The 19,177-nt window shown below is 40.1% G+C and overlaps 1 protein-coding gene across 2 annotated transcripts in view; it reads left to right on the plus strand.

Annotated features, from left to right (window-relative positions):
- SPOCK3 (SPARC (osteonectin), cwcv and kazal like domains proteoglycan 3) overlaps positions 1-19,177 on the plus strand; it is a 122,758-nt gene that overhangs the window by 75,842 nt on the left and 27,739 nt on the right. For both annotated transcript variants that reach the window (XM_083631285.1, XM_083631286.1), the window contains one exon: positions 13,617-13,731. In XM_083631285.1, coding sequence (XP_083487411.1) covers positions 13,617-13,731 — 115 coding nt within the window. The remainder of the gene's footprint in view (positions 1-13,616; positions 13,732-19,177) is intronic.

The raw sequence follows: 19,177 nt of genomic DNA on the forward strand, positions 1-19,177 counted from the left end.
TTAAATGGAGAAAATATAATTTAGTGCAAAGGAAACTGCTGTTTTTTAATTGGTAGCTGCTTGTCTGGTAAGTGGCACAAAGGTGGATGCTGGGAAAACAAGTATCAACAGAACTATGGAAACAGTAAATTTAAGATGTTGTGCTAGAAAAAAAAATACTGCAGATGTGGAAAGCTAGAGATAAATATTTTGAGAATATACATTATGCCTTTATAAACTTTGTCAATGGGGAGACCAGAGCTGGATGTCTGTGGAGACTCCTGGATATCTATGCAGAAATCTTATTTCAGAGATTAGACTTGATTAGTTATATTAGTTTGTTTTTGTTTGTTTCTGTAATTTATTTATATTTAAACTGTCAGAAACATTTTTTCAAAGAAGAAAACTGTCTCCATATCTACTCAAACAACACCATTACTGGATCTAATAATGTCATTCAAGGGTTCATTCATTGTCTATTATGACATATGTTGTCTTCTCCAAACAATGGTATTCTCTATTCAACATAACTCAGTCACGACACAAAGGAATAAATTGTCACACATCTGATGTCAGAGAGGGCAATATTCAGAAATTAGCAGAACATTTAATCTCACCCCCAGTACACTCTGTCACTGATCCTAAGGTGCTTTTACAGTACAATGAAGAGGAGCGTTCAAAGGGAAATTCCCACACGAAACTGTTGAAAAGCTTTTTAACATATGTAGCCTGTACAGGTACTAATTTGCTAATCTATTATCAGGATGTTTCACATTTACATTTTACCATGATTTGTTCTCTGTTTCCATCTGACCCTCATTGCTAACACACACACACACACACACACACACACACACACACACAGCATCAAGAATAATATTCTACACGTCTGATGAAGTGAAGAATTAGAGCACAAAAGCTTATGCCACAATACATTTCTTGATTAGTAAGGTGCCACAAAACGTTGTTCTTAGTGTGCTGTGAACAATAAAATTATGCTCTAGGAAATATTAGAAAAGGGACTGAAATTAATTATGTCAGGATGCAATGTTCATGCCCAAATCTATGCTGATAAGGGAGGACCATGGCCTTCATCATCACATTGTGGGATTACCAGATGCACCTGGTTACTCACTGTGGGAAGCAGTTTGCTGTGCTAGAGGGACCTCTGATCTGATCCTTTCCACTTCTAATGTTCACACAGGGACCTTGGTAATATGCCACCCGGTGCAAAGCTATGGACGCCCCTCCCTGCCCTCACAGCGGCTTTGGGAAGGAGGCGCAGGGCTCTGGGGGAGTCCTATAGCTCTTCTGCCTCTTAACCAAACCCTGGTAAGTACTTGCCCAGCTTTGGGAAGGTAGAAGAAGGACTCTAGGTCCCTGTTAGAGTCCTCACGCCTCCTTCCTGAAACTGGGCAAGCTCTTCCCAGGCTTTGAGAAGGCGCCCTCCTCGGCTCTTTGCCCAGTGCGACCGCACTGCTCACACTTTCCTAAATCTACATCTGGTTGATGCTTCTTTGTCATGTTGGAACACAGAAGGTATTAAAGCTTGAAGTATGTGAATCCCATTACATGTAGGATTTCTGCTTACAATGTGTGAGAATATTGAGGATTATTTAGTAAATAAATACAGATTAGTTCGTGCCTGCCAGTCATGCTTTTTTTAAAAAAAATATGGGGGCAACCCATCCTTCTGTTTTCAAAATGTACAGAATTAAATTTATTGTCACCATGGTGAATGCGATGACAAAAAACCTAGGGCTTGCCAATCAGAAGGTCAGCGGTTTGAATCCCCGTGACAGGGTGAGCTCCCGTTGCTCAGTCGCAGCTCCTGCCAACCGAGCAGTTCGAAAGCTTGTCAAAGTGCAAGTAGATAAATAGGTACTGCTCTGGCAGGAAGGTAAATGGTGTTTCTGTGCGCTGCTCTGGTTCACCAGAAGCTACTTAGTCATGCTGGCCACATAACCCGGAAGCTGTATGCCGGCTCCCTCAGCCAATAAAGCGAGATAAGAGCCACAACCCCAGAGTAATTCGCGACTGGACCTAACAGTCAGGAATCCCTTTACCCTTTACCTAACCCAATAGAAGTATTCATTTCTAATCATATCACACACAGGTGTCATATGAATGCTAAAAATGTATGGGAAATGCTGCATCTTCTGCAGGCGATATTAAGCATGAAGCCTTGCTTAACAAATATTCGTAAATCAGAGATAATTGTGAAATTGGTCCAATCAGCAATTCTGCATCATCAACCTATTTTGTTAGGTAATACATACCCAGTCAGTCATCTATCATGCTTTTGTCACACCCCAAAGTTAGGACTTATGAAACCTAAATGTGTGTGTGTGTGTGTGTGTGTGTGTGTGTAAGGGAATGAATTACCCATTCTGAAGCCTACATATGTCTCCACTGGTTTTAATGGGAATTCTTCAAATGGCCACTGAAACTTTGTAGTTTAGAGAGTTTGAGTCTATGGGTAGTGGTAGATTTTGAGTCTACCTCTACCCATAGCATATTTGTTTTAGTGGCTGTATAATCCATTGGCAAAGGGCTAAACCAAATTTTTGTGCACATTTTCAATGGCTGCAGTCCTATGCACATTTTCTTGGGAAAAAGTCCAATTGAACTTTTAAGCTTTCTTCCTAGAAGACATGAAAGGTATTTCACTGTAATTGCATCTATACCATTTGTGAGTGGATTAATCATGTCAGTGTTTAATAAAATAACTCTAAAGTGAAATATTGCAGTGTGAAAAGTAAAGGAGTACATACATGACTCTATTTTAGTTTTTAACCCAAGTAAAACAATTTGCTAACCTTTTCTTTTTCAAAGCAGCAAAAAGTAGTGTGTCTGATTATGTGTGTTGTTTTGCATTTTCCTCACAATTAAATACTAATGAGCATGCCCTTTATGTGATATTTTAGTTCACTTATAACTTTATAAATATTTCAACCTTGGATAATTGAGTAAATTGAACTTGATGAATTAGCAATGCAATCAGTGGATGTTGTTTAAGAAAAGAGAATGCATCAAAAAGTCAAATTACAATGCATCTTTTAAACAAATTATTTATTTAAAAAAACATGTAGAGTGAGGAGGAAGAAAGTAACATAAATTTTATCACTATATTCCATAAGATAAATTCAACAACCTGAATCGACTGCAATATAGAGAGCAGATGAAAAGAAATTGCTATACATTTTCCCCTAAATCTAAAATAATCTTTAAAAAACCCCTAAAAAATAAAAATTTAACATTTCCAAGCAGATTTCTCATTCCTCTACTCTCCATGTAGTACTGCATGCTCACTAAAATATTTTCTGGATCATCTCCTGTCAAGGATGATTGGTGGGTGCTAGAAGAGATAAGAGTCCGGGCTTCCAGGCAGTTTTACAGGTTTTATTAGGTCCATTCTCCTATTTACACATAGAGCTCTCAGCGCACGTCCGGCTCTTTCGGTATCAGTTGCAGAGACTGCCTGTTCCTTTTGTTTTCTCCAGCATAACCACTTCCGGAGCCCTCCCCTTTTCCTTCCTCTGTTACGTGAAGAGCTAAGCCCTGGAAATTGCTCCCTCCTCCCTGATTCATTGCTTCCTGACAACCCTTCATCATCCTCCCCCTCTGATGAGGTGCAACTACTTATGATCGGAGGCTTATCTCTGTATTTCCCCATCGTTTCCCCCTTCTCTGCCCCCAGTTCCCTGACATCTCCCAACCATTTAAAGCAGATTTGGGGAAATATATAGGGGATTGCAAAGGGAAGGAGGAGAAGCCTTGTTGCACAAATCTGTTCTGCTCACAAACATTCACAATTAGATATTATCCAATATACTTAACATATACAATATGCTTTTAACTGTTAACATTAGCCTGGAAATGAAAGAGTTCTCAAATGCATCACAGTTTAGAACACACTAATACCGAATGACAGGATAAGAATGCTTTCTGACCACCTTGCTTCCTCAACTTTCCCCTTTCTTGTAGCTAAGAAAGTAAGCTGTGAACTAACAGTTTCAGATTTAATTCTTAGCTCTGCCATGAACTTATTCAGTGACCTTAGGCAAACTACACCTTCGGAGCCCCCAACCCCATCTGCAGTATAGGCTATTGCTGATTTGCCTTACAGGGTTATTGTAGGAAAAATTTCTGAACAAAGTAAAGTGATTTTGAACCAGAAGATAACTGAGCAAGAAATAGAGGGAGCCATTCAAAATATGCAATTGGGAAAATCTCCAGGACCAGATGGATTGACTTCCAGATACTACAAAGCATTGAGAGAATGGTTGATAAAACCGCTGAAGGAAGTCTGCAATGAAATTTTAGAGGGGAAGAAGGCACCTGAATCGTGGAAAGAAGCGTGTATTACACTTATACCAAAATCTGAGACTGAGAAGAATCAGATCAAGAACTACCGCCCTATATCATTACTTAATGTGGATTACAAAATTTTTGCAGACATTTTGGCAAAAAGATTGAAGAGAGTTTTGGTGGGAGAGATTCATAAAGATCAGGCAGGCTTTCTTCCAGGAAGACACTTATCTGACAATGTGAGAAATATAATAGACATTATGGAGCTATTAGAAGCTAATATTAATACTAAGGCAGTATTAATATTTGTGGACGCGGAGAAAGCCTTTGACAATATCTCTTGGAGTTTTATGAAGAAGAATCTTGAAGGGATGGGGGTAGGCCAAGGTTTTGAGAATGGTATAGGTGCAATTTATTCTGAACAAAAAGCAAAATTAATTGTAAATAATGTGGTTACTGAAGAATTTGCTATTGAAAAAGGGACACGACAGGGGTGCCCAATGTCCCCATTACTTTTTATATCTGTCTTGGAGGTTTTATTAAACATGATTAGAGGGGACCAGCTGGTTAAAGGGATTCAGGTCGGAGCTAAACAATATAAACTGAGAGCCTTCGCAGATGACTTAGTACTAACTCTACAAGAACCAGACACTAGTACAAAAAGAGTCTTAGAGCTAATACAAGTATTTGGTCAAGTAGCAGGTTTTAAGCTGAATAAACAGAAAACGAAAGTATTGGAGAAAAATTTAACAGTTGCTGAAAGAGAGAGGTTTTATAGTGAAACTGGATTAATGGTAGCAAAGAAAGTGAAATACCTGGGGATTAATTTAACATCTAAGAACGTGAACTTATTTAAAGACAATTATGAGAAATGTTGGACAGAAGTTAAGAAAGATCTAGACTTCCGGAGGCGGCGGACTTCCGGAGGCGGCGCGACCGGTAATGGCTGCCTTCTCCGAGTAAGGAGAAGGGAGCTCCGCTGTAAACGGGTCGTCCGCTACGGCGAAGCGGAGACCCATTCAGAAAAACCACAGGTGGCAGAAGCCTGTGGTCTCGGGACCCGGCGGGCGCCAGAAGCAGCCCCCAAAACGTTGAAGGGACCCCGTAAGGGGCTCCGGATCGCGGAGGGGGTAGCGGCGCTGTGGGTCGTTGCGCAAACAGCGAAGTGAAGCCGCATTGCTGTTGCCGGTCAGCGCTGTCCTTTCTTCCTGCAACTTTTCTGAACTTTGGAAACTACAACCCGTGAGTAAATTTGGACATTGAAAACTTTCTGAAACTTTTGTCAACTTTCTGAAACTTTTTGAGAACTTTATGAAACTTTTAAAACTTTTTTAAAAAGTTGAAATCTGGCTGAAAACGGAGTGAGGATAAGCAGGAAGCCCATCTCCCGCTATACTGAACTTTAAGCAAAGAGCAGGAGGAGTGGAGACAAAAAGTTATGCGTTAACTAAATGCTGGCACCCTGTTAAAGCAGTTTTCTGAGTGAAAGACTTTGAGCTATTGACTTTTGCTGGTCATATTCGGGGTGCACTGATATCCTTCTTCTGTGGTACCAGTGGATTATAAAATAAATAAGAATCTCTGGTGCTGGAGCTGCCTGGATGAGCACCAGTTTGCAACTTTGGATACATTGAATTCAGGTTTTGAAAAATTCTGAGTTGGAACTGGATACTTTGAAACTGTTGCAGTCAAGGCACTGTAAGAAACACTGTTTTGCTTTAAGTTTTACTCTGCTAAAAATAATACATTGTGGAGGCGATAGACATGGATTTAAATTTATAAGTTTAACTTGGATTTGATCTTTTCCCTGAAGACGTATTAAGCTCCCTCTAGAGGATTTTGGACTTACAGCAGTGACTTTGTTTTACTTTCCCTTTCCCGGCCTCTGTTTGACTATTGCATCTGGGACTCTGCTTTCTCATGGGAACAACTTGGATTGACCTTGGATTACAGATAACTTTGGAATGAGTGGCGCAAGGAGAAGAGGAAGGACTAAACAAACAACTCTAACTTTATCTGCAGCCTCACAGCGTAGATCTTCTGTGCCGGCCTTGCCTTCCACTTTGCCTCCAGACATAGAGGCGGCCTCCCTAATACAGGCAGGGGAGGGTGAGACAGAGGAGCTGCACCTGGGAGATATGGCTTCAGGGACAAGTAGCTCTGTCTTGGAGAAAATTTTGGAGAAACTGGAGGCTCTGGACAAGAAGGCTGATTTGCATACAGCTAAAATTGAACAGAACACAGAAAGCTTGAATAAGCTGACTGGACAAGTTGCACAGAATGCCCAGTTTATTGGAGAATTAAAGGAGGCTGTAGGTGAAAATCGTAAACTGGCTGAAGATACTAGTCAAAGATTGGAAGAACTTGAGAAAGAAGTAAGACCACTCAGCAAACAAGTTGGAGAACATCAGATTTACTTTTTGATGACAGAACTGCGAAACAGGGAGACCAACTTGAGGATACGGTCAATACCAGAGGTGGAAGAAGATAATTTTATTGAATTTCTAACTAAGGAATTTGCCAAGTTTTGGAAGTTAGAGGAAAAAGACTTTAAAATTGTATCTGCTTTCAGGCTTGGCAGAGTCAGAAGGACAGAGAAGCCCAGAGATTGTTTGATAACACTGAGATCAAAGGAGGAAAGGGACAAGATTTTGGGCCTGCACTACGAAAAGTCACTAGACATTTTGGGCAAGAGAATTGAAATCTACAAGGACATTCCTAAGCAGTTGCTGGACCTTAGATCTAACTACACGGAATTGGCAAGACTGTTGAGAAGCAACGCAATTATCTTCAGGTGGGAGTTTCCACAAGGATTATCCTTTACCTACAGAGGGAGAAAGATCAAAATCAAAACAGTGGAAGATAGAGACAAGTTTTTGGGAGCACACGGAGAAGACCTCCACAAAGGACTTGGATTGCCAGCGCCAGAACTTCCAGGGGAGCCCGCCCCCTCGGATCCTCAAGGACCGGAGAACAAGGTACCACCCCAGAAAGAATAACCAGACCTATCCAGGATGTCTCTGCAGCTTTTGAGTTGGAACATAAATGGCTGTAACAGTCCCGAAAAAAGGTCTAAAATTTTTCATATTTTAAAAAAGGAACAATTGGACATTATATGCTTACAAGAAACACATGTGATTAGGCTCCATAGAAAGGTGTTAATAAATAAAAGGCTTGGTCAAGAATTTATATCATCGGATACAGTTAAAAAGAGAGGTGTAGTGATCTATGCAAAAGAGAGCCTTTCACCAAAATTTCTCTTTAAAGATGAAAGTGGAAGAATCCTCGCAATAGAAGTACAGTATCAAGGAGAAAAAATTTTGATATTAGGAATTTATGCTCCAAATGAAGGAAAATCGGATTTTTATAAGAAGTTGCACGAGATCATGCTGGATTATCTGGATTACAACAACGTCATCATGATGGGGGACATGAACGGGGTCGTATCAACAAATATGGATAAGTCACAGAACCAGAACATTACTAAAGAGGGAAGACTACCTAAGACCTTTTTTGAAATGACTGACAATATGGACTGGGTTGACATCTGGAGAGTTAGAAACCCCCTGGGAAGAGAAGGAACATTCTTTTCTGAAGCTCAATTGACTTGGACACGAATCGACCAAATATGGATAACTAGAAGTCTGGCACCTAAGGTGAGGAAGGTGGAAATCTGCCCCAAAACATGCTCCGACCATAACGCCTTGAGAATGGATATGACATTGATCCCAATCGGCTCCTTTAGATGGAAGATGAATGATGGCCTGTTTAGAGATCAAAGAATTGTAAAGAAGGCCCAAAAAACCTTAAAGGACTATTTTGAGATTAATTTGAACACTACGGTGGAAAAAAGAACTATCTGGGATGCAAGTAAAGCTGTGATGAGAGGGTTCTTGATTCAACAGAATTCCTTAAAGAAAAGACTGCAAAATGAAAAGAAAGATAAAATTCTGGAAAGTATCAAAGAGTTGGAGAAGAAGTTAAGATTTAACCCGAAGTCCCAACCGATTCTGAGAGAAATCAAACTTTATCAGGCGCAATATTCCAAGCTGATAAATCAGGAAATAGAATGGAAGATTAAAACAATGAAACAAAAAACTTTTGAATCGGCAAATAAATGTGGGAAACTGCTAGCTTGGCAGTTGAAAAGGAGACAAAGATTAAATACAGTAACAAACTTAGAGGTTGAAGGAAGGAACATTCAGAACCCGGGAGAGATTAGAAAGTGCTTCCAGAGGTATTTTAAAAAGTTATATACTCAAGGGCCACAAGATGAAATAGAGATTACACAATTTTTGGAGAGAAATGGATTAGCAAAGCTGTCAGAAGAAAATAGAACAATTTTAAATGGCAAAATAACACGACAAGAGATTGAACAGGCCATCCTGAGTCTGAAACAGGGCAAATCACCAGGGCCAGATGGACTGACCTCTAACTACTATAAGACATTGAAGGATTATTTGATACAACCTTTGTTGGAGGTCAGTAATGAAATAATGGAGGGGAAGAAGGCGCCTGAATCGTGGAAAGAAGCATTTATCACATTGATTCCAAAGTCAGAAACTGAAAAGACACAACTCAAGAATTACCGTCCCATCTCCCTTTTAAATGTGGATTACAAAATATTTGCAGATGTTTTGGCACGAAGATTTAAGAAAGTTTTAAGTGAGATAATCCATAAAGACCAGGCAGGCTTTCTCCCGGGCAGACATATGTTTACTAACACAAGGAACATCATAGACATATTGGAACTTTTACAAACAAACATAAACACTAAAGCAGTTTTAATTTTTATAGACGCGGAGAAAGCCTTTGACAACATTTCTTGGAAATTTATGAAGGGGAATTTAAAAGAAATGGGAGTGGGACGGGGGTTTGAGAACGGGATTGAGGCAATATATTCAGAACAAAAGGCTAAACTGATAGTTAACAATGTGGTTACAGAAGAGTTTAAAATTGAAAAAGGTACACGACAAGGCTGCCCGATTTCCCCATTACTGTTTATTTCGGTTCTGGAAGTGCTCCTGAATATGATTAGGGGGGACCGGTTGGTGGAAGGGATTCAGGTCGGAGCGAAACAATATAAACTTAAAGCTTTTGCAGATGACCTAGTTCTGACATTACAGGAGCCGGAGTCTAGTTTGAAAAGAGTACTACAACTGATTCAAAACTTTGGTCGAGTGGCAGGATTTAAGTTAAATAAGCAAAAAACTAAAGTTTTGGGGAAAAACATGACAGATATTGAGTTGGAACAGCTTCAGAAAGAGACAGAACTAAATGTGGTTAAAAAAGTTAAATACCTAGGGGTAAACATAACAGCAAAAAATCTGAGTTTATTTAAAGATAATTATGAAAAATGTTGGTCAGAGATTAAGAGAGACTTGGATAGTTGGTCAAGACTAAAACTTTCTTTGTTAGGCCGAATAGCTGCCATCAAGATGAATGTATTGCCAAAAATGTTATTTTTGTTTCAGACACTGCAGATTGTAGACAAGACAGAGTGCTTCCGGAAGTGGCAGAAAGATATTTCTAAATTTGTCTGGCAGGGCAAAAAGCCCAGAATCAAATTTAAAATATTAACAGATGCGAAAGAAAGAGGGGGCTTTGCCCTGCCAGATTTAAAGTTGTATTATGAAGCTGCAGCTTTCTGCTGGTTAAAAGATTGGTTACTTCTTGAAGATACGGATGTCTTGGATTTGGAAGGTTTTAATAATGCGTTTGGATGGCATGCATATTTATGGTATGATAAAGCTAAGATAAATAAGGCCTTCAAGAACCATATTGTCAGAAAATCAGTTTTTAATGTCTGGACAAAATATAAAGACTTACTGGAGAATAAAACTCCGAGGTGGCTGTCACCCCTGGAGGCTAAGGCTCGGAAAAGAGCCAATATGGAGGCCAACTGGCCAAAATATTGGGAGATAATAGAAAAGGATGGTGACAACTGGAAATTGCAGAGTTTAGAAAAGATGAGAGACAAAGTGCGAGACTGGTTACACTATGCTCAGATTAAAGAAGTGTTTAAAAATGACAAAAAGCTAGGATTCCAAGTGGAAAAGTCAAAGTTAGAAACTGAACTGTTAGAACCTAAGACTAAGGTACTTTCAAGAATGTATAACTTGCTGCTGAAATGGAACACACATGACGAAATGGTAAAATCAACAATGATAAAATGGGCGCAGGATATTGGGTATAATATTATGTTTGAAGATTGGGAAAGGTTGTGGACCTCTGGGCTGAACTTCACTGCATGTAATGCGTTGAAGGAAAATGTGATGAAAATGATGTATAGATGGTACATGACCCCTGTTAAACTGGCTAAAATATACCACTCGTCTGATAGCAAATGTTGGAAATGTAAGGAAAATGAAGGAACATTTTTTCACCTCTGGTGGACCTGCCCTAGAGTGAAGGCCTTTTGGGAGAAGATATATAATGAATTAAAAAAGGTGTTTAAATACACCTTTACTAAGAAATCAGAGGCCTTTCTCCTGGGTATTGTCGGCCAGAGTGTGTTAAAAGAGGACAGAACATTCTTTTTGTACGCAACAACAGCAGCAAGAATATTAATTGCCAAGAATTGGAAAACTCAGGAGCTACCCACTGTGGAAGAATGGCAGATGCAACTGATGGACTATATGCAATTAGCCGAGATGACCGGCAGAATTCGAGACCAGGGAGAAGAAAGGATGGAAGAAGACTGGAGGAAATTTAAGATTTATTTACAAAAATATTGTAATTTGGCTGAGTGCTGAATTGGATGCCAGTGCAGACAATTGTCTACCATTAAATTAGATTTAAGGCTGAATTATATGTCAAACCAAATTAAGATTATTAATTAAGATGAGTTAAATGATAATTTGTTTGAAATTAATTTAATAATGATGTAAGTGTATGCGGGAGGTGTGGGGGAGTCCCATGTAACAATTGAGAGATGTTAAATGGACAATGATAAGTGCTTATCTAATATATGCTTTATTTGAAAACTTTAATAAATATATTATTAAAAAAAAAAAAAAAGAAAGATCTAGAAATATGGTCAAATTTGAGACTTACCTTGTTAGGCCGAATTTCTGTTATTAAGATGAATGTGTTGCCGAGAATGTTGTTTTTGTTTCAAACACTGCAGATTGTGGACAAGATGGACTGTTTCAAGAGGTGGCAGAAAGACATATCTAGATTTGTCTGGCAGGGCAAAAAGCCCAGAATAAAATTTAAGATATTAACTGATGCAAAAGAAAGAGGGGGGTTTGCCCTGCCAGACTTAAAACTGTATTATGAATCAGCGGCTTTTTGCTGGCTGAAAAACTGGCTACTTCTTGAGAACACAGACATTTTGGATCTGGAAGGGTTTAACAATAGGTTTGGTTGGCATGCATATATATGGTATGACAAGGTAAAAATTCACAAAGGTTTCAAAAACCATATTGTTAGGAAAGCACTATATAATGTTTGGATTCGGTATAAAGATTTGTTGGAAAACAAAACCCCTAGGTGGTTGTCACCAATGGAAGCTAAGGAAGTCAAAAAACTTAATATGGAATCTAAATGGCCAAAATATTGGGAAATTATAGAACAAGAGGAGGGAAAAGTGAAGTTGCAGAGCTATGAGAAATTGAAGTCTAAAGTAAGAGACTGGCTTCATTATTACCAGATAAATGAAGTTTTCAAACAGGACAGGAAAATCGGCTTTCAGGTGGAGAGATCAAAATTAGAAACCGAATTGTTGGAACCCAATACTAAGAATTTGTCAAGAATGTATAACTTGCTGTTGAAATGGAATACACAGGATGAGATGGTTAAATCAGCTATGATTAAATGGGCACAAGACATTGGTCATGACATTATGTTTGCTGACTGGGAACAGTTATGGACTACCGGTATAAAATTTACAGCATGTAATGCCTTAAGAGAGAACATTATGAAAATGATTTATAGGTGGTACATGACCCCAGTCAAGCTTGCAAAAATCTATCATACGCCCAATAATAAATGCTGGAAATGTAAGGAAACTGAAGGTACTTTCTACCACCTTTGGTGGACGTGCCCAAGGATCAAGGCCTTCTGGGAAATGATCTATAATGAAATCAAGAAGGTACTTAAGTGTACCTTTCATAAGAAACCAGAGGCCTTTCTCCTGGGCATGGTAGGCCAATTGGTGTCAAGGAAAGATAGGACGTTCTTTATGTATGCTACAACAACAGCAAGAGTTCTTTTAGCAAAGTATTGGAAGACACAAGAACTACCCACGCTGGAAGAGTGGCAGACGAAGGTGATAGACTATATGGGACTGGCTGAGATGACTGGCAGAATCCGTGACCAAGGAAAAGAGACGGTGGAAGAAGATTGGAAAAAATTCAAAACTTATCTTAAGAACTGTTGTAAAATTAATGAGTGCTAAAATGTTATGGGTAATGTAAAACAGAATTGCAGTGACAAATAATTTGGTAAGAGAAAAAGGATCAAAGAAAGTGAATTATAAGTAATTGAAATTAGGGGTTGCTGGAAAAGTTTAAAACAGGGATGCAGAAAAGGGAGGTATGGGGAAGTCGTTGAAATAAGGTTTAAGAAAAAGAGGTTATGAAATTATACGTGTTTGTATGTTTGTTTGTTTGTGTATTGTTAGTTGTGTTGTGTTTTGATATATGTTGGAAAATTAATAAAAAAATTATTTTAAAAAAATACAGGGTTATTGTAGGAATAATTGAGATTACGCATGTGTGGCACTTGTGGGTGCTGGAAAGAACTATTTAAATGCATACTATGGGGTCATAGTAGAAAACAATCAAGTCAGCTGAAGAGTGGCAAGAAATATGCCAAAGCAAATACATACAGGGTTCATACGCACGGTCCAGTGTGGCATCAGCCATTCTTTGTTTTGTAAAAAAATTAGTTACTAAGGCTGCGGAGTCCTCTTTAGTCAAAGGCACATATTTTTTAGCACCGAGATGGGGAATCTGTGGTCTTCCAGATATTGCTAGACTCCCAAATCTCATCAGCCCCAGTCAACGTTGCCCAATAGGGATGATGAGAGTTGAGGTTCAGCAACATAGAGGGTCACAGGTTCTGCACACCTGCTTTTGTAAAGGTGTCCTATTTTTCTACATCATGGCTTTTAATGAATTACAGCACTTATCAACGCTATCCATTCAGAGTGTGATCCTACAACATTTTAGGATGGGTGGCTTTTGTAGTCCTTTGTAATCACAAATAGAAAGTGACAAAACGGGTAACCCTAATCTCTTTCAAAATACTTAATGGACTAGAATTTACAAAAAATGTAAATGATGCTTACACTGAAGATTGCCATTCTCTCTCTATTGCAGTGCAAACTAGAATATCAAGCCTGCGTCTTAGGAAAACAGATCTCAGTGAAATGCGAAGGACATTGCCCTTGCCCTTCAGATAAATCCACAAGTGAAGGCAGAAATAATAGAAGGGGTAAGTACTGGCACTTATATTAGGTCTGTCAATGATGATTTCTTCACTTATACCCATGCATGTGGAAAAGCATTGTGACTCTTTGTTTTAAGGTAGTTTACAAAAAATACATGATAGTACACCGCTGTTTCTTTAATGATTTTGCGTACCTTTCTGCTAACACTGGGTTTGACATAAAACTGGACATGTTTATAAAGACCAAACCCTGAACACTCCAGGGGTTTTGTATTCACATTTGATATAGGAGATCTGTGATTGAGGCTTCTGATGATGTTTGTTCTACTAATTAGCCATACTTTGAGGATTGGGGAAATAGTGCTCTGGGAGACAGTACTTGTAGACAATTCTCTGCACAATTACTTACATGAACTATAGAGCTGAGCTTCATTGTCAACTGGCTCTAAAATAGAGCTTTTTAAAGAATTCAAGCACACTTTGATATTCCTTCAGATGTCAAGGAAATAAACAACTATCTGACTTTTAGAAGACATCTGAAGACAGCCCTATTTACGGAAGTTTTTAATATTTGATGTTTTAATGTTTGATGTTTTTAATATTCTGTTGGGAGCTGCCCAGAGATTATTATTATTCCTTAAAAAATTGCAATTGAAACAAAAGATTTCTATAGTGCGCTTAGTGACTGGGTTTGGACATTTCACTTATCTATCAGCCTCCATGCTAATCACCCATACAATAAGAATTCTTCTTCTTCTTCTTCTTCTTCTTCTTCTTCTTCTTCTTCTTCTTCTTCGGCCTGCACCATAGCCATTTTGGAGGGTACAGTTTAACAATACTTTGTAGTAACTCAATTTGTGCTTGTATATTCAGGCTATCCCAGCGGGGGTTCAGGCCATGCAATAGATAACTAGCTGCACTCTATATACAGTTGTACCTTGGAAGTTGAACAGAATCCATTCTGGAAGTTTGTTTGACTTCCAAAACATTTGGAAACCAAAGTGTGGCTTCTGATTGGCTGTAGGAAGCTCCTGCAGCCAATCAGAAGCCACGCCGGATGTTTGGCTTCTGTAAATCATTCAAAAACCAGAACACTCCCTTCCAGTTTTCGATCATTTGGGAGCTGAAATGTACAAGTTCCAAGGTGCTCTGCAACCAAGGTACAACTGTACCACCATTTTGAGTTTTGCTCTAATTTGTAGATCATTCCATGTACATCCTGCAAGTGTGAATATTCCGGAACATAGAATTCTTGCTAGGAAAGTATGGGTAGCATTGAAGGCTAGAAAGTTGGGGATATGCAGTGATGAGTATAGGGACTGATCTGTTCTGTAAGTGCCTATTTCTATGTGGCAGAGTAGGCTGTACTTACTCACTGGAAAGGGAACATTTTTATTATACTCAAAATGACTAGAAGAAATCATTGTTGGCTTTCAAGCTCAGACAAAATTTGTCGACCTCTGGCTGAAACCTATGTTGAGTAGGTCAGCAGTGCAGTCTGAAAAATACAAACCAATATACATGCCGGAGCTTGTAACGTCAGTCCCCCAGTTTGTAGTTTAATTTTTTTATCCAAAGTAGTATCTTAATCACCATCTTAACCATTTATGTGTACGACACTGACTGTATTCATTGAAGATTTTACTTCCTATTTTGTCTAATTTATGTTGTTAACACTCATATTTATGCAGATATATTTGTTCCTTAAATTGCATGGAAATTCCTTCTTTTATATATACAATGTAAAAGAAACATACCTGGGCTATTGTGTAATAGTTAGGACTGAAACACACCCCTCTGATCCAGCTTACCCAGGCATTGCCCGACCCGGATCCAATCCTGGATCAAATCTGGGATAGGGCCAATGTTTCATTAAGAGTTTTTAGAATCTGGCAGGCACCATCACCTTCAGCTTGTGCATGTTTAGTGTACTGAAATTCTCTCCATCTTCTAGGCTTTGGTTTATTGAAGTGGGGTGGGGGTGGAGAATGCATGCTCCTTATTGGTTGAAAAGACGTTTTGCTGTGTAGCTGGTAGTCACTGTTTTTTTCCTAATATCCTAATATTTTCCTAATTTCCTAAGTACAGAAATTGTAATGTTGCTTTATAAGGAGCGAGGGAGCAATTATATTTATGCGTGCAATTCCATATAAGTTGTGGTTTTCTAGATTGACAGTTCCTTTTTAAAACAAAAGCCTTTTAAATGAAGCATTCTGCTACTATATACCTAAAACAGAAAACCAATGTTCAAGCAAAGGCAGAATTTCTGTTCATTGATTACAGTATCTGTTGCTCACTTCACAGTAGTTTTTAAACAGTTTTGCAAAGGGATCGGAACTGTAAGATGTATGTTTAGCAATGCATTTGCTTTGCTAAGATGTTATATCCTTTTTCTAAACTGCTGCTTTTTCTAGTTTCTTTCTTTTTCAGAATATCTGAGAGAAAAAGAAACGTGAAGGATGATGCAAACCTTGTCTCTGCTGGCTGTTCAGCTTTGCTCAATAAATGTGACAGCTCTAATTATAGTAGAATTACTTCTGAAAATGTGTCCAACCTGTTCCACAGCCTTATGCCACATTAACCTTTACAATTAACTGCAGTCTTCTTGTCATTTGTAAAGAAATGGTTAGAGATAAATAGCTGATAATTTGCTAAAAAGAAAGAGAATTAAAAAAAACTTTACCCTGAAATGAGCTGCATTCCTCCCTGTTTATTTTCTCCCAAATAAACAGTCTTGTCAGGGCAGCTACCATATTCTTCACTCTATAAGATGCACCCGACCATAAACACACCTAGTTTTAGAGGAGAAGAACAAGAGAGAAAAAATTCTCTCCCTCTCTGCACAGCGCGTCTCCAGCAAAGCGGGAGGAGAAATGGAAGGGGCTCCGTTTCTCATCCCGCTTCGCTGAAGGAGCTCTGTGCAGCTCTCCCTCTCTGTGCAGCACCCCTTCAGTGAAGTGGGAGGAGAAACGGGGCCCCTTCTATTTCTCCTCCCGCTTCGCTGAAGGGGCGCTGCGCATAGAGGGAAAGCTGCGCAGCGCCTCTCCAGTGAAGCGAAGTCAGAACAGCAAGAGGGATGGCTGCGCAGCAAAGCAGTGATACCTCTTCTGTTCTGGCTTCTGGGATAGCCGTGCCAACCCTCTTCAGGGCAGGGGGAGCGTTCCTCCCTTTGCCCTGAAAAGGCTTCATGCAGCTATCCCTGAAGCCAGGAGAGCAAGAGGGATCAGTGCGCACTGATCCCTTTTGCTCTCCTGGCTTCAGCGATAGCTGCGCAGCCTGCATTCGCTCCATAAGATGCACACACATCTCCCCTTATTTTTTAGGAGGGGAAAAGTGCATCTTATAGAGCGAAAAATACGGTATATGGTTATATGAACTTAAAACATTTGATGTTGGCTCTTACAAATTTAGAATATAATTACATGGATAGGGACTTCTAAGCCTGTTGTCATGTACTGTGGGACAGGGGCTTCCCATATTTTGGGGCTAAACCCTTTAAAAGGTGCAGCTCAGAAGCTGAATCCTAGGGTTGATAAATATGTAGAAACATGCTTCCAGCTCTACCCTAGCAGGGCAATCTTAAGAAATTAATAAACCATCCAACCAGAAACCTAGATTGCACCCCATGTTGACAGGAGGAGTTAAAAAACACATACATCTAAACGTGTTGCTTAGCTTTCAGCAGAAGTTCAGTGTAGGAATCACTTTCAGATTATGGACCAATTGGCAGGTTAAAATGATAGAATACATACAACTTGCAAAAATGACAGGGAAGGTCAGAGGATATTTGATGCAGAAGGTGAATAAAGAATGGACAATATTTTAAAAGTATTTGAAAAATCATTGTGATAACAAAAATCTCCTGGCTGATCTTGAATGATTTTTGTAAAATACTGGTGATAGAACATCTTGAAAAGAATTGGGAAAGCAATAATAATAGTAGGGCACGATGGGTAAAATAACGAAATAAGAAATAGTACAATGAGAGTAATTGGAAGTCTATTTTATTTATTCCATCTTTTCTCTTTTACTCTGTGCTTTTTTTCTTTTTTCTTCTTTTTCTGTAAGGTATGTGTATGTGTACTGTATTTTTTGCCCTATAGGATGCACTTTTCCCCCTCCAAAAATAAAGGGGAAATCTGGGTGCATCCTCTGGGGCGAATGCAGGCTTTTGCTGAAGCTTGGAGAGTAAGAGGGGTCGGTGCGCACCGACCCCTCTTGCTCTCCAGGCTTCAGGAAGACATCCGCAGCCTAGGCAGCCCTGCGGGAGTTCCTGCAGGGCTGTCTAGGCTGTGGATAGCAGCCTGCTTCCTGGAGCACCAGGCTCGCTGAAAGCAGAGCGCCCGGCGCTTCGGGAACACATCCGCAGCCTAGGCAGCCCTGCGGGAGTTCCCGCAGGGCTGCCTAGGCTGCGGATAGCAGCCTGCCGCCCGGTGAGAGGGGCGCCCTGAAGCAGAGCACCCCTCGTGCCGGGCAGACATCTGCAGCGTGGGGAGCCCTGCAGGAGTTCCCCGCAGGGCTTCCCACGCTGCGGATAGCAGCCTGACGCCCGGCGCGAGGGGCGCCCTGAAGCAGAACGCCCCTCGCGCTGGGCAGACATCCACAGCGTGGGGAGCCCTGCAGGAGTTCCCCGCAGGGCTCCCCATGCTGCGGATAGCAGCCTGCCGCCCTGCGCACGGGACACCCTGAAGCAGAGCGCTCCGCACGCCGGACAGACATCGGCCAGCCCCACAAGCTCGGGGGACAGCAGGGAGGCGCAGCGCCGCCATCCCGCTGTTCCTCGACCTGGTTCGGTTTCCCCAAGCTGGTTTTTTTTGGGGGGAAATAAAGGGAAATTTTTTCCCCTTTATTCCCCCCCCCAAAAAAAACTAGGTGCGTTCTATGGGACGGAGCGTCCTATGGGACGAAAAATACGGTATATAGTTTGTATATATTATATTATTGTGTATGGTTGTGTAGGTCGATGCTGATTGTTCAATAAAGTTCTATTTTTAAAAAAGATTATAGACTGATGTGTCAGTCCAAGTTTAAAAGGTGAATTTCTGGTTCGATCAAACCAGTAAACAACAACAACAACAGCAACCACAAAACTAGGTCAGTGTGAAACTTCCACAGAGAGAGCCACACCTTTGCAATCCCAGTGCACCTATCGGCATCATTTATGTGGCGTTAATACTATATAGACAAATGAATTCTGACATTCAATTCAAATTGGGCCCTTACAAGGCTCATTGTAAACTATGAGTTCAGGGATGTTGCAATGTGTAGCAGATTTGAAATTATGATTATCATCTATCTACTACACAATGCAGCTGTGAAGCATACCTTTTCTTTAGCATCCAACAAGGGTGAGGAACCCTTCTTCCCTTTCTGGGGTTGCATTCCCGCAGCGTTAATCTCTCTCCCCACCCCTGCACTTTTTGCTCCATGTCACCACAGGAAATTAAGCAGAGCGCTGCAGGTTCCCCCCACCCCTTGCCTACAAACTTTT

This window comes from Podarcis filfolensis (genome assembly GCF_964270895.1).
Source record: "Podarcis filfolensis genome assembly, chromosome: 9".
Taxonomy (NCBI): Eukaryota; Metazoa; Chordata; class Lepidosauria; order Squamata; family Lacertidae; genus Podarcis; species Podarcis filfolensis.